General features: G+C 43.4%; 1 protein-coding gene across 1 annotated transcript; it reads left to right on the top strand.

Annotated features, from left to right (window-relative positions):
* Positions 1-576: 576 nt before the first annotated feature.
* Positions 577-14,197, top strand: YWHAB (tyrosine 3-monooxygenase/tryptophan 5-monooxygenase activation protein beta). Its single transcript, XM_041419263.1, has 6 exons — positions 577-685; positions 7,854-8,154; positions 9,161-9,284; positions 10,243-10,406; positions 11,742-11,837; positions 12,299-14,197. The coding sequence occupies exons 2-6, from the start codon at positions 7,861-7,863 to the stop codon at positions 12,353-12,355; spliced, it is 735 nt and encodes a 244-aa protein (XP_041275197.1). The 5' UTR covers positions 577-685; positions 7,854-7,860; the 3' UTR covers positions 12,356-14,197.
* The last annotated feature ends 1,801 nt before the right edge of the window (positions 14,198-15,998 follow it).

The following is a 15,998-nucleotide window of genomic DNA, read 5'->3' as shown; positions in this document are numbered from 1 at the left end:
ATAACCGCACTGCCTGTTTTCCGAGGATATGTCCCTTTGGAATGGCGTGCTCAGGGAGGAGCGCAGTCACAGTCCCTGGTGGTGCTTGCACTCCGTGCCATGCTCCAGCTGCCATGGAGGTGCTCAGTCACAGCTCGGACTCGGTCATTTTAGAGGTCTTTTTCGACCTAATCAATTCTGTGATTCTGTGACTACCGTGAGGTCCGGCCAAAGAACAGCAGCGCGAAAAGTCAAGAAAACCAGAAACCGTTTCTTTTGTTGCCGGAGAAACTGCCGCACTTGCAGGCCGCAGCACCCCCTCCGCGGGACTCCCACCCCAGCGCTTCCTGCGGCACCAGCGAGCTCCGCGGAGACAAAGAGCGCGCAGCGCGCCGGGTGCGGACGTGTGAGCGCACCACGGGCCGTGTCTCGGGGGCTCTCCCCGCTCGGGGTGCGCTCACACGGCGGGCGGGCCCCGCTCAGCCCCGGGGCCGGGCCGGGCCGAGCCGGGCCGGGCGGGATGGGCCCCGTCGCCATGGCGACCGTCCCGCTGGGGCGGCGCGCGGGGCGGTGGCGCCCCCTGGCGCCGGAAGGGGCGTGTCGCGCGGCGGAAGCGGGGCCGAGCGCCGCAGGGTGTGTGCGCGTGTCCGTGCGAGCGGCCGCCGCTCCCGTCGCCTCCGCCCGTGGGATCCGCGCGCGCCGCCAGGTGAGGGCCCGCGGCCGCCATCGGGGTGGGCATCGGCATCGCGGGGCATCGGCATCGCGACCCGCGGGGCAGCCCGCCCCGGCCTGCCCCCGCCCGGCCGCGCTCACCTGGGCCCGCCCGGCAGGAAGCGCTGCGCGCCCGGGGCCCGCACCGCGGCACGGCCGGGCCCGCCTCGGGCTGCCCGGAGCCGGCAGCTCCGTGCCCAGCCCGGGGAGCGCAGCTGCCGGGGCCGTGCCCGTGAGCCCGCACACGTAGGTGCTCATGGCCGTGTATGAACGCTTTAGGAGGGAACAAAATGCGTTTGTTATTTCCCGATTTTGATCATTCGTGTCCATTTGGGAATAGAGATGCGTTTAGGGAGGACTCCGCAGGGAAATAAGGTTGGTTCAAGCTAGTCCCAGCCTACAAAAAGGGTAGATCTAGCCTAGATCTAGCGGCTATGGGTTTTGTTTGAGGTAGGTACAACCAGGTATTAATTGGGATGTTGAAATAACCGTGGCACACGATCACTGTATTGGCATAAATGCATCTCACACAAAGATCACAATATAAATTGGTTGTTTTCAGATAGATTTCTTATTAATAGTTAAAATACATTTTCCAGTGATAGGAAAACAAAAAACACATCATGCAGCACCATAAAAGCTAAATTCCCATGGAAAGATGTCAGAGACTTTGACAGTGTTGGTAATGTTCTGTATCTTCAGCAGCTGTAGGAATATTTGTGTTTTCACATGTTCACTAACACAGGACACCTCAGTCAGAAATTGTAATACTTTTATGTGAAAAAAGATGAGCTTACTTTTATTTTAAAGCAGTAATGAGATACAGTCTGGTCTGGAAAAGAAAACAAGGACACAAGTGCCTTTTTCTCCCTTCATATTAAAGGACTACAAAAAAATATCCCCTGTATCATATTTTGTTTATTAAATGGGTACCAATAAAGTGATAGACTCGTTGCACAGATGGGCCTGGTGCAGTTTTCTCAACCTCATTATGTCAGTACCGCATGTTCTGATCTCTGCTATTTTGATGTTGAGTCGTTTTATTTTTTCCTGAGCAGGCCTGTGCCAGTATGCAGCTTTTTGTGATGCATGTGAATAAACTCGGATGAGGAGGAGCTCAGTAAATAATTATTTGGTTAATGAGGTAAAAGCTCCTACTCTGATCCGTGTGGTATCCTAATACCAGGCATTACAGTAGTGTGTCTGTTATATGGCCACATTTCTTGCCCCACCCTGTAATATAAATACTGTCAGTTTATTATTAACAAAAGTGATTTACCTGTGATATGAATACATTAGTTTGGCATGAACTTTATGCCGGGGGGAAGATATTTTGGGTTTACTCACAATTTCCACCTGGATTCTAGCCAAAAACAATTCTGCTGGTTGGAATAAAAAGGTGTTGCCATGTGGGGATGTTGTGCTGTGGAAGTGCCAGCGTGTCTCCACCTGCAGCTGTCCTGAGCAAGGGCCATAGGCAGGAGCAGAGCTCTGCTTTTCAGCCTGGCATTAGGAAGAACAAGGCTGCTCTCACTGAATGTAAGATGTCCGTACAATATCAGTGTCCCCACATGCTGCTGGTAGTGCTCATAGGCATTTTGTAATTCTCTATGGAGGCTGAAAACCATTGAGTGTAATTTTATTCAATTTTATGAAGCAACAAGTAATGATGGCAGCAGATGGCCAGAGCAGGGTGAGGCATGGCTTTATAGAATGTTAATTTTATCTCAACATTTGCATAGAGATTTGAGCCGAAGGCCAGGGTGGATGCAGAGGAGGTTGAAGTTATGTGCTGCACAAGGTCAGCAAGAATATCACAGCTGTGAAGTCATGCTCCTTTTTCCCTCATTATGTTCGCAGGATATTTTACTGAACTTGTTATACCCAGGCTTCTGACAGGAAGATTTTGCTGTTCAGATTTTACCAGAGCCATTCATTTTCTAATCAGTTGTTTAACAACCCGTGGTAGCCTTTGAGGGAACCATCCAGAGAAACACAACTAATAAAATCAAATGCCAAATACTGCAGGAAAGCAAGGAAGGTTTCTTGCACTCACCTGAAAGAGTTGCACTCCATTTTCTGTAAGAAATAAATGTTGGAAGCACTGTCCAGTTGACAGGGAATGCCATCCCCATCATGCAGGTACTTTTGTCAGCATGTGTGTACCTGAATGGTGGAGAATGATTTTCTGTTTATTTTAGAAATTATGTCCCCAGAGCTCTTACTCTCTGTGGTTATAGAACTGTAATTTGAGATACCACTCATCTCAAGTGAATGTTTATTTTCAGAATGAATTGTCTGTCCAGAAATCAAATAAGGTGTGTTCACATATCGTTGGAATGTTGAACTGCAAATTCTGTACCAGTCTGCTGCTTTTTCTGTTAGAATTTGAGTGGACTTACAGAGCTTGTGACTGGGAAGTGTGATTGCCTCCCATTTCACCCAACCTCGTTTTGTATTCCTTTCTCACAGTGAAATATGCAGGTCTGTTAACCTGCAGCTCTGCTCAACTCGTTAGGGACCAGTATGTCAAACCAAAACTGCGCTGTTTTCTTACCAGTTCTTTTCTACAAAGTGGAAGTGTTGGTCTGATAGATTCTCATGCTTGCTGTAGAGAGAAAAACAGTACACAAAAATCGATGACTTAATTAGCATCAGAAGAACAGGTCATCAAGAGCAGCAGACTTCAGACCAACGTAAGCTTATTAGCATTGTCCTGTCAGTTCGATATGTTATATAAGCCAGATTATTTTCAGTGTCAGTTTTCATTTGATTTTTACAGACTTTAAGCACAGTTAGTTCTGATGTGTTTTGGCTTTGTCCTAAAGAGTCCATAGAAATGGGAACCAATAAAGGCTACAGAGCAGATGGAATAAGTGCTAAATAGTAAGCTGTAGTTCTCAAAATCCCGCAGTCTTCTGAAGCTGCATGTTTCACTCCTCAGCTGTTAATGGGATGTAAACCTCCAGTTCTGTGTGTCCATCCACTCTTGAAAGATCCATGGGTGTACTAACTCCAGGTGCTGTTCCCAGGCTGGCCACACTGTCCCCTTCTCACTGCATCTTCTACTGAAAGATGCAGGCAGCTACGTACTAATGAGTTTTGCAGGTCCTGACCTTTACCTTTGGTACTTTGTGATATGTTTCAGTCTTGTCTACACAGGTGTAAAAGCTTTTCTGGAGTGTGAGTAAGCACAGTGCCCTGCATACATGCTCTTCTGCATTTGTAAGAGAGATCGAAACAGCTCCAGGCTGTATGGGAGATAGAGGGGAAAAAATAGTAAAAAAATGACATTATGAGTGTGGGACTTCAGGAGATTGAAATTTCTGGCAGCTGGTGCTATTGGCTGTGACTGCTGGGCAGTGGTTGGCATTCCTTATTGTGGATGTCCAGCCACTTCTTTTTTGAGGGCTGCTGAGTTGTGTTGGACAGATTCTTAAGAAGACAGTGTCTTAAGAATTTGAACTGTGTTAATGCATCTAATATCAGAATCTTCTGCTTAGAACAGGCAACTTTCAGGACTCCTCCATGGCTGTGATCTGCACGTCTCTGCTCCTTTTTCCATCTTCCCTCTTTTCCCTTTGCCACCATGGCATGGCTTTATCAGTGCTAGAATAGACCATTCCTGTCAGCCTCCTGTTCATCACCTCTGTGTGTTTTGCTCCTAGCTGCAGGTAACCTTTGGTAGATGGCTTCTGTGTGTGGCCTAGGTGTATTTTTAGCTCTAGGCTTTGCTTGTTTGAGACTGTGGCACACTGGTCCATTGTTAGAGTGTGGCTTTCATCTCCTCTCTGGGAGGGACCAGTTATAACTGATAGTTGCTTCTTTGCCTTTTCAAACATCACTCCTTTCCTTGTATCTTTTTTCCTTCTGGCAAACACTTCCCTCTTTTGGAGCTCAAGCCAGCATAGCTCTGCAAAGCTCTCTCCAAGCTTCTAACAAGGTAAGCAATGGAGAATCATTTGAGGATTTTAAGTATTCCTTTATACAGCATCCTGAGAAGGAAGTAATGGTAGGCTTACTGTCATTGGCAGATATTTTGGTGTGGGCAATGATTTTCTTACTGCATTTAAGTTCTATTAAATCCATGTTACTGAATAATACTTGTGTTTCATAGCAAGCCTACTAACAGTACAGATATTAACACAAATTAACTAAACTCAAGCCTCTGTATACTGAATTCTTGTGTCAAAACTAAGCCAGTGAAGTACTCAGGAGCTCCATCTTTAGTGATGAGTTTGAGTTTCATATATGCATAAATTACTTTCATGTGCATAATTAGTTACATTGCTGAGGAAAGTTGCTTGATGGGAAGCAACATTCTAATCTTTGTGCTGGTATTTTACTTGTATAATTGATATGCTAAACTGGTTTCTGGATCTCTTTTATCCATTAGGTCTTAGTGCCCCCGTGTTTTCCTTCATGTGCAGTTCCCTTTGTGATTTCCTTCATGTGTCTTTATATGAACCGATTGACTCCTGTGAACTGTCTTGCATCTAAATATAAATATGTCAGTGAGCTTGATAAAACAAATTCTGCACCCTTTCAAAACTAAACGATATTGTTTGTAAACAGAATTCTGCACAGATGACTTGTCTACAGATTAGAACACTATTGGCAAAGTGCAGATCAAAGATAAAACTAAGTGACTTTTCAATGACAAAATGTAAACTCAGTTGGAGCTACTTGCCTCTGCATTTCAACAAGCAGGCTGCTTCCACATAACAATCACATTCCATGAGAAGAAGAGGAGAAGATAAGATGTTTGTAGTAGAAATACTTCTAGAAGCTGTGCAGACAGTGAAGAAACTAAAAGTGCTCTGAAACTGTTTAGTTTCAATGTCTTGTTTTTTAAAGTTGGCTCTTGTAATGTAAAAAGCATTCTTCAGGTGTACTTTGCTCATGTTCAGATTTTAGCGAGTGACTAGAGAAATACCACTCACAAATTACTTCCTGCCTTGGGCACACAGTCTGCAAATAGTACTGAGTTCAGGGAATGGTTTACAAGGTTTGATAGACTCAACAAGGAAAAGTGGGATAGGTTGTCTCAAGGGGAAATGGTCTGATGATTTCCTTGGGCTTGTTCTGCATTGGTGCTGTGATAGCCTTTAAAGTAGGAAGAAACAAAGCACACCACAAATCCCACTTAACCTTTTCCATCATCAGGAGCTAGCTGTTTGATAAGCCTGTGGAAACCAATGGTAATATCCCCAGGGTAAAAGCTTACTGGGGAACAGAGAACCAAATGAATCATGCCTTACCACAAGTTGTCACACTGCTGCCCACAGTCACCCTGTCATGAAAACAAATTTGAGGGCTTTGATCTGAAGTCTGTGTGGCACCTTTCAATAGGTCCCAGAATCCAATGGTTTAAACACAGCACTTGAAATGGAGCTGAACCAGAGCCAAACTTCACTTACCAGTAAAAGATCCCTTTCCAGGAGGCTGGTTGTAGTATTCCATGTCCTTTCTTTGAGTGCCTTACGAAGATGGATGTATTAGAATCTACAAAGGATCAAACACAAGCAGGAGTGTGACTTGCAGATACAGAGCAGGTACATTTAGTTGCTGGGTTTACTTTAGGAACTTTTATGTGAAATAGGTTTGACTTGATAATCCTGGGTGATTTTTTTTTTTTTTTTTTTTTTTGCTAAAGTGGAGTATCTTCAGCTGGAGATACAGAATGTGCTCATCTCAAAATAATTTTGTACTTAGGACTCAACCTTAGCAGTGTGTGAATTTGGGAATGTATCACAATTGGAATTTGGGTCTGTGTCTCATTGTCCTGTTTGAGGATTTGGTACAGGGGACTGGTTTTCCTCTGTAATGGTGTGGTAGGTGATCCTTGGAGTAAAATACAAGCTGAGCAGTGTGTGCAAGATGTTCTCCATCAGAAGCCTGTCAGACTGGAATCTTCAAAGATGAGAGCCAGGAAAAAGGCTGCAGCAATCTCTTTCAGCATCTTGGTTCTTTCTAATAGGACTGTAGATGCTTCTGTAATGAACAGAAGTCTGTGAAATACAAATGTAAACTTACTGTTCTTGTTTGGCTTTTATTTTTTAGAAGTGGTTTTTAGGCTGTAAGTCTCAACCTGACAGCTTACCTAGACAGTGAGAGCCCTGATTAGGATTTGGGAGAGGATAGTTATTGCTCGGTACTGATGAGAATAACATTTCTGGATGTGTCCAAAAGTGAACCTGCACACCTGGAGAAATTTTATGGATTAATTTGGGTTGTCTGTAAGTTTGTGAAGTATTGAGGTCCATTTTGATAAAGGCAAAGAAGCTTCTTTACTTTCTCCTGTGAACCTGGCCCTGGGTGGTTTATTCATTCTCCCTGGCCTGAGCTTTTCAGTGACCCTGTGGCCATGTGACGTGCTTTCACAGCTTTGGTTGCTAAACTGCATTATCAGAAATTATAAACAAGCTGATTCCATATAAGCAGTCTGTTTTGTAGTAGTGACCAATCCCATTTTTTTGTGTGGGCCACATCCCATTCAGATTTTATGAATGTCAATGTTATTTAAAAGGTCTTGAAAACCTGAGACTGCAGCCACCCTAGCTGTGTAGAGTCGTCCATTGTGTGTATGTCGATGCATATGTAAAATAACCCACGTTCTTTTCTGGCAGAACATTTTAAATTTACTTTCCATAGTTGCCAACACTACAGCTTTCCTGGGTATGGTTTATGTAAACCCACAGAAACATCTCCTCTAACTTGCCAAAAATCTTCAGTGTCAGAAGGAGCTGTCCAGTGCTTCAGTGCTCCTAAGCAGTTGATCTTGTACTGCAGTGGAGGGAAACAGGCAACAACAAACAAACAAACCTGAAAAAGCCCCAGCAACCTGGTGGTTTCTTAGTTAATATCTCCCCAGCTGAGTGAGCTGTGGCTGGTAAAGAGGAGAGCTTCACATAGGGCTGTGCTTTGCTGCATTTTGAAGAATGATGCTTTCGTATCTTCAGGACTGTCATTAGTCATTTACACATGGAAATGATACACATTTGGCAAAAGGTCAAATACATTTTTTAAAAGAAACCCTTTGTATTACTTTATTACAGTAGATTTCCCTTTTATTACTGACTGTAAGATCTGCTTCAGCATGAACTTTCCCAGTGCAGACCATCGAGACATTTTTCTCTCTTTTTATTCCTCGCTCGTTGCAGGACAGCCATGGATAAAAGTGAGTTGGTACAGAAAGCCAAGCTGGCTGAGCAGGCCGAGCGTTACGATGACATGGCTGCTGCTATGAAGGCTGTCACTGAGCAGGGACATGAACTGTCCAATGAAGAAAGGAATCTCCTCTCCGTGGCCTACAAGAACGTGGTCGGTGCCCGCCGCTCGTCCTGGCGTGTGATTTCCAGCATCGAACAGAAAACAGAGAGAAACGAGAAGAAACAGCAGATGGGAAAAGAATATCGTGAGAAAATTGAGGCTGAATTGCAGGATATCTGCAATGATGTTCTGGTAATAATCCAACAGCAAAAATAACAGTAGTTAGTACTGCAGCATTCTTCAGAGAGGCTTAAGGAATTTTAGTAGTGCTGTAGACACTGCAGCACCTTAGCAGGGGAATAATTTTGCATAGCTACATACTTGGGTCCAATTCTAGCTCCTAGAATGGAGCTAAGTCATTTGGCTTGCTTCTGAGGGAATTTGTTATAAAAGAGTATTTTTTTTAGCAGCAAAAAGCAAACAAGACCGTGTTGAAGACCCCTGCGTGCTGGCTGGAGGGGGTTCACCATGAAAACAAATTTAGATCTGGGGCACTGACATGAGTCCTGCTAAAAGGCCTGCTGTTTAAATTCCTTAATTAATGAATGCTGATGTCCTGAGTCTTGTTTTGTACTTTTTTTTCATGGAGAAGGTGTGTATTTTTCAGACTGATTTTGCTCTTTCTTTCACTCAGACAAGAGGGATTCCTTTTATTGTTATTGCGTTTGCTTAAGATCAGTCAGGAGCAGATGCTGTCAGTGCAGTCAATCTTTGCATCTCTTTCTGAGTGCACATGTGCTGCCTGTGCCACTGTCAAACTTTTCAGCTGAAGTTGGAGATAGAATCAGTTTATTGTGGACAATTTCATAGCTCTGCATAGAATTCAAATTTGTGGCAGCAAAAGTGACCAGATGTGCCAATTTCCAGCTGCTGCTTTTCATTAGTTTGGTCATGGATGTGGGTTTGCATCAGCAGGCTTAAGCCCTGATAGCCTGCAGATCCTGCAGGAGGGAATTGTGGGTAGGACCAACATAGCACATTTTCAGCTCTCCATAGATTAGGCTACAAGTAGTTTATCTTTTTTTTCCCAGAGTTTAGACAGCAGTAGGCAAAGAGATTAAGACATGAGTCTACGTAAGTCATGACAGAAGTCATTGTTACTGTTTGAACAGTTCATGCTCACCATTGTAACAAAGGCTCTGTTTCAGACATTATTTTTATGACTCAGGAAACACCACTTTTTTTTAATCTTTCTCAGGAACTCCTGGATAAATACCTTATTGTCAATGCCACGCAGCCTGAAAGCAAGGTCTTCTATTTGAAAATGAAAGGTGATTACTACAGATACCTCTCTGAGGTGGCATCTGGGGACAATAAGCAAAGTAAGTAGAAATAAAATCTCTCTCTGTGGGCCAAGCAGAATCAAGTATAAAACCCACTTGTATTCTTTTCCCCAACATCATGTATTTATTTCTTTTCACTGCTGCTCTGTAGTTATGAAGGTAGGTGCAGTGCAAGTCGCTTTTGGAGAAAGACTTCACTGAAATTAAAAGTGTTTGACAGATGTTCATCAATGCAGTCAAACTCTGCTTGCAGCCTCTGACCACAGTAGCTAGTTTTCAAGCATATGTGGCAGTGTAAAATCATTTTCCTGGAGAATGTAGGTTTCTTTCTCATAGAAAATGCTTAGTTTGTTTGATCTCATTTTAAATTAGGAATTCAGCTCAAGTCTTCACTGTTTGCAAACTTTCTCCATACAAATGTGGGATATTGGGTTCTAAAGTAATAAATTCTGAAATGGGAAAGCAGTGCTGAACAGTCTGAATCCTGTGAGTGTCTGATGTAGTCCATGTCTTATAGACTTAGCTTGATGTCAGTATGGAGCTTATTGTTACTCATTAGCCAGGAAGGGACTGTTGGCTTTGCCCTGAAACCCCAACCTGAAATACAAAGTTCATGACCTAAGTGTAGCAGTTGAGTTACCTCTTCTTCCCCATATGGTTTTGTCTGCATTTATTATTGATAACTTGTCAGTTCTTCAGCTGGGCTGGAAATGAATGTTTGAAACCAGAACACTTAAGTAGAGTTTGTGTCCATTCAGAGTGGTTGGAATTTGTTGAATAAATTTTATTTTAAGTTTCTATTAAAAAATCTATTTCAGCATTAATTGTTCAGTAAGTGGAAGGCTTTTGCTTGTAAAACCATTGAAAGAAGTGTCTGTGCATAGGTAATTGTATGAATTTCTGATGGCATGGTGATCTAGGCTGAGAGTCTAATTGCTTCTTCCGTGGAGTGGAGAGATGTTCTGTGTATTTATGTGGTTGTAATTGCTTCTTGCAGCAACGGTAGCGAACTCCCAGCAAGCTTATCAGGAGGCATTTGAAATTAGCAAGAAAGAGATGCAGCCAACACACCCCATTCGACTCGGTTTGGCTCTAAATTTCTCTGTCTTCTACTATGAGATCCTAAATTCTCCTGAAAAAGCCTGTAATCTGGCAAAGACGGTAAGCAGACTCTTCATATCACCAATTTTTGTGGAGGCTGAGGAGGTAATTACATGGTTACAGTAGCACTTTGTAGATGATTATGCTTTCTCATATCAAATTCCTTAAAAGTGCTGTCATTAAATGGTTGTCATTGTAGTATATTTTCAGGTAAGTTGGTTTGCTGGACTAGCTTAGCTTTGGGTAAGGCTAATTTGCTACTGCAGCTATTCCAGTGACAGGGAAGACAAATTGCCTCTTTAATGTCCACCTAATTCTCTTAGAATGTGTTTGTGTCAAAATTGAAAACACTTGAATTAATTTAGCAATTCTAAAGTGAAATATTTATTTAAATTGAAGCACTTAGCCAGTACATGAAGTGTTGTCTGTGTGCCAGTCTTTGTAGCCCTAAATGTCCTTGTTATCCATATGCATGTGTGCCTCTCTCTCCAGAGACCAAAAAGAGCTTTTGTGATGGGTTGTGGCAAACAAATAGCCAGTCATTTTTTCCTTAGCCTTCTTCCTGAAATAGGATTAGTCTTCTAAATGGAGCTTTTTGTGTCTGTGAAAATTGTCTGGTAGTAACTTGAATAACATGGCATTAGGTGAATCTTTGTGTTCTTAATATGCATTTCAGTAAGACTTTGTAGCAAGAAGTGATGCTGTGCTGTAAAATGCTGCTGCTGTTCTTGCTTTTTTTAGTTCAAATGCTTACATCTGTTTGAAACCTGAATGAAGAAATAGCAGTTACGGCTCTCAGACTCACAGTATTGATTTTCATGTGTAACAGATGGATGGGAAGAATGGCTTTGTTAATCTCTAGTGGAACATACCTGATTTCCTCTGCTGTTTTGAAAAGAAATTGGAAACCTTCCTCCTCACTGTCGAAAAATGTTGTGTTCCATTTTCTCGTCTGTTGACTCATGTACAGTATATGTAAATATATACTCATTCAAGTGATGGTACCTTTGTCTTTCACTGCTTATTTAGACCAGGGAGACCTTCCTTTTAATGAAAGTCTCTTTTTTTTAAGTGTTGTCTTAAACCTGACTTCAAGCTATGTGAGCCATTTTTCAGCATGACACATAGAGTGCTCTTGCCTCTTCAGTATTTGGTATTGGCATTTAGTAAAGCTTTTCTGGGCTTTTATCTGGACACCCCTGAAGACTTATGTTTTCCCCTGGCTGTCTAGGATCTGGTGCTCACTTTGTTTTACATTTCTTCTCGTGGTGGAAAAGAAAAATACAAGAAGCATTTTTATAGAATGTGGATAGTAATGGGGCAGATTTTGAGCTCTGTATAAGCAGAAGTGACTTCAGAAAGCTGAGTGTGAAAGGGCTGTGTTCATGTTTTCAGGCATTTGATGAAGCGATAGCAGAGCTGGACACGCTGAATGAAGAGTCCTACAAAGACAGCACCCTGATCATGCAGCTGCTTAGGGACAACCTCACTGTGAGTACCATGGGGCAAACCACTGCACTCTAGGCTGCTGCACTCTGAAGTGGGACTCAGCATCTGAAAGCTGATGCGGTTCTGTGCCGTTAAAAGCTTTTTCTGAGGCGTTAACTGCATGTGTTAACTGCGATGCTTTTTGTAACCAGACCAGTTAGACTTGCTTGTTCAAACTACGAATCACTTGTTAACTGCTGTAACAAACTCAGATGCCTTTGTAACACAGAGTGGAGTTTGTTCTCAACAGTTTTATGTGGAACTTCCTGGCTTGTGCTAGCTTCTTGCTTATCTTTTATTCATGTTCTAGTTTATTATTCTTCAGCTTTACTATTAAGTTCAGTTCTGCATTGCTCTTAGCTGAGAAAATTGCACAGCTACTACTAATTACGCTGTCTTCCCTTTCCTGACAATTGTAATTAACTGTGCTTCCAGCATAAACACGTGTTTGTATTTCCTTACAGCTATGGACGTCGGAAAACCAGGGAGATGAAGGGGATGCTGGGGAGGGAGAGAACTAATGGCTGTCACGCTTCACTATATGTTCAGTGTCACCCTGTATCCTACACATAATCCCTTTGTGCGACAAGCAAAAAGAATAGTACATTGACTTTCACAACCTCAACGTAGCAAAAACTGTCTGTGGGGTAAAACCGGTTGGTTGGTGTTTTGTGTACCTAGAGCGGAGGTCGGTTATTCCAATGGCATTCCGAACTTTCCTATTCTGAACATTTACAGTTCCGATTACCGTGTTTATATTTTTAACTGAACACTGTGATGATAATAATAATAATAAAGGGTTTTGTGATTGCAATTGACTTTACAAAACTCTTATTGGTAGAAAAGTAGACATCAATTATGTTAACTCTGGCGAGCTTAATTTGGCACCAAAATAGTTGAAGTACAATTCTGTTGTAAAGTTGTACAGAAAGTTATAGAGATTCTATTGTGACACTGGGGCATGGAAGGAAAACAATCCAATGTATGGCATTCCAGTTAGGGACACTGCTATGAGGTAGTTGAACAGGCACACTCTGTAGACATTTGTAACCGAGTCTGAGGCACCACTTTCAGTCAAAAGCTCACTTTGTCAATCCTGTCTTTCTGGGGATGGGGTTTGTTTTGGGGAGGAGGGAAACAGGGGAGTTAGCAGCTTGATTTCCAAACTCTTTACACTGGCAGATAACTGGGGTTTGACTTCTCAAAGTGCTTTCATGCTCATACCACATGCATGACTAAGCCCCTTCCCACAGCAATAACTTTTACCTAGTTACAACTTAGATATTCTTCAGTAGTAAAAACTCTTGGTTCGCTGCCATGGACTTGCAATAGGAGAAGATTCAATTTTTTGAATGGCCTTATAAGTTTGAATGATACCATGAAGTGATCTGCCACTTTTGCATTACTTTAGTCTTAGGTAAATCAAAATCTCCATGGTATTCCCATTCTCAATTTATCCTGAAAACCTCTTAAGTAATCCACTGAGCCATCTTTTAGTTCACTTTATTCTCCCACTGGACTCTGTTCATCCTTGACCCTTTCACCTGTTTAAACTCCATTAAAGCAGTTTTGGACTCCCATATGCATCATCCTTTCTTTGGTTCCTGGTGATGTCAGGATGGTGGATGAGGCCTGCACCTCACCAAGGACAGGTTTCTTCCTTGGGCATTTGAGAGCTGCCAGTGCTGTTGTATTCTTCAGCTCTTGTCTGCCATTCTTTGGTAGTACCAGGAAACTGACTCAAGTACTGGCTCAAATATTCAGGATTTCCCATCTTGTACTGGAATGCAGACCTACACATCTGTAATGCTTGTAATATTTGAGCTCCCATCGTCCTCACCTTGTCATGTTTCAAACATTCCCATTAAACAAAACCTAGTAAGAGTTGCGTGAATAATGCAGTGGAAAAGATTAGGAATAGTCACCTATCAGTCCCGTGGTATCATCCCCTGCCTTCACATTCCACTTAGGTATAGGATCCATCTGTTTGTCCATCTGTCTGCTGAAGAGAATTTCATGCACTGATTTTAAAACTCCCCTCTACTAGCTGAACAAATTGTGCAGTTAATACTTGGCGCTTGATAAATGCAGTAGTGAATGTGGAACCGAGCCTGTCTGTATATCTGGTAGCTCTTTTCGCTTTGTTTTTACTGACCAGTATTCTGCCTAAAGTTTGCTTCTGTGACGGTTATATTGCCTAGCACACACGTGGTTGTGAGAATAGTATAGCAAAAAGAAATACCTGGTTATTGATGTACTAGATTTGTGTATGTCTTTTAAACAGTTCTAGTTTCACCTTACACAAAATAATCAGGAAAGTGTAAAAGAATTCAAAAGTGAATAATAAAAAAAAAATTTTATCATTTGGTTGTCTGTTGTCTTTGCTGTAGTAGTGCCGAAACTTGTGGTAGTAAAATCACCACTTGTATTCGGTTTTCAGTTTGTGGATTGTGTGAGTTGATTCATGGTTTACAAATACTGAGTTACTCATTCCTTTAACGAGAGACTTTCCCACACACCCTCCCAGATTTGGAGGAGAAAACACTGTTTCTCTTCTTTTTCATCAAGGGCATATTTGTAATCTATTGTCATTGCAGGGCTTAAATTCAACTCTGAATAACCATTTAACTTGCCATGAGTCATTGCATATTGTAGGGTCAAACACACTGTAAATGAGAAAAGCCTGTTGGTTACATTTAGAGATTTTTCTTAGGAATCTTTTAAATACCCGCTCTGTACACAGGGCTGGCCTCTCCTCTGCACACCCAGCTCTGCTTGTCTCACACTGGGCTGTGCTAAAAGAACACCAAGAGTGCAAAATAGGAGAGGTGCGCTGGACATAGGAGCGCTTGAAGGGATGGATGGCAGTAGCCAGGCAGCCTGAAAGCTTCAAGGAAGCTTGGTTCTGCTCCCAGAGTGTGGCAACACAGAAGTGTGCACAGTGGAAAATGTCACTTGGCTGCTCTAGATTGACCAGTGAAGCCATTAGGACAAAATCTATCCAGCTGTTGCTCGACCGCTGTTCTGCCCTGTGCCATGGCTTTACGTGGTGGTCCCTCCATGTCTGTAATTATTGCTACTTTGTCATTTTCTTCAGCCTTTATGGACATACCTAAATGTATGCACATACCACACAAATTGTTTTATAGTGTGCGCGAACTCCCAGTCTGACTCATGCTGATGGCATTGTCAGCTCTGAGAAGAAAAATCCCTGTATCTGCTAGCTGCTCCTGTTCAGAGACCACCTCCTGTCTTAGTCCTTTCACATAACATCTCTCATCCTTGCTGTCTCTTTTGGGGTAATCGTGAGCTGAGGAGGCTGGTCTGCAGCAGTGATGAGTTGCGGGGGTGTCTCCATTCTTTATTTAATTCTGTCTTTCTGGGAAAGGGCACTGCAGCTGGCCCAGCTGCAGTAGGAATCCAGATGCACTCAACATGTTTGACTCATCCAGCTGTGCTGCTGCAGCTTCTCATTATTGGTGCTGATGCTGATCTGACCTTCAGGTGACGCCTCTTGGTGTGGGAAACCACCAGAAGGCTTTCCTGAAGGTGATGGTTCTCAGATTGCCTTGCAGCTGACCCTTCCTAGGGTCCAGAATGGGGTGGAGCCGATTTCTGGGGAAGCTGCTTTGGAATTGCACTGCCTGTGGCTCGAGGTTTCTGTGTGCTGTCATGCAGCACAGTCACGTCCAGAACAGCTGGGGTGCGATCTCAGTGGGTGAAAGTGAGCTTACAGAACGCCTGGGCCATACAGACAAGAGGTGATGATGGCAGAGGCCATCTTCCCTGGCTCTGATGGGGCCTGAGGGAGATTGCTGTGGAGTTCAGAAATGCATGAGTGCCTGGCGATGAGGGATTTGTAACGGAGCTGTGTACGGCTCCTGCCTGTACTCATTACCTTAAGGGAATTACATGTCAGAAGGTGAATGTGATTTCCTAAAAGCGCGTGGGTGGAACACGCTGTCAGCTCCAGGGTGACACGCAGCGCAATTCCCCGGCCCTTCTTTTGGGAAGGCACGAGATGCGCAGGAGCTGCGGTTCGCAAAGATGAGGAGCTGCATTGCACCTGCTGAACCCCTGAGCCCTCAGCTCCGCGGGGGCCGCCGCTGTCCGCCCTGCCCTGCCCTGCTCGGCCCGGCCCGGCCCGTCCGCACGGGGCGGGGC

This window comes from Onychostruthus taczanowskii, unplaced genomic scaffold (genome assembly GCF_017590055.1).
Source record: "Onychostruthus taczanowskii isolate IOZ18803 unplaced genomic scaffold, ASM1759005v1 scaffold60, whole genome shotgun sequence".
Lineage (NCBI taxonomy): Eukaryota > Metazoa > Chordata > Aves > Passeriformes > Passeridae > Onychostruthus > Onychostruthus taczanowskii.
The sequence above is the reverse complement of the archived record's forward strand: the minus strand, read 5'-3'. Positions and strand labels throughout refer to the sequence as shown.

Coding starts and splice junctions, on each gene's coding strand:
- YWHAB (XM_041419263.1), top strand. CDS start 7,861: ATGGATAAAAGTGAGTTGGTACAGAAAGCCAAGCTGGCTGAGCAGGCC. Junction 9,285..10,242: donor ATCTGGGGACAATAAGCAAA/GTAAGTAGAAAT, acceptor TGCTTCTTGCAG/CAACGGTAGCGAACTCCCAG. Junction 11,838..12,298: donor TGCTTAGGGACAACCTCACT/GTGAGTACCATG, acceptor ATTTCCTTACAG/CTATGGACGTCGGAAAACCA.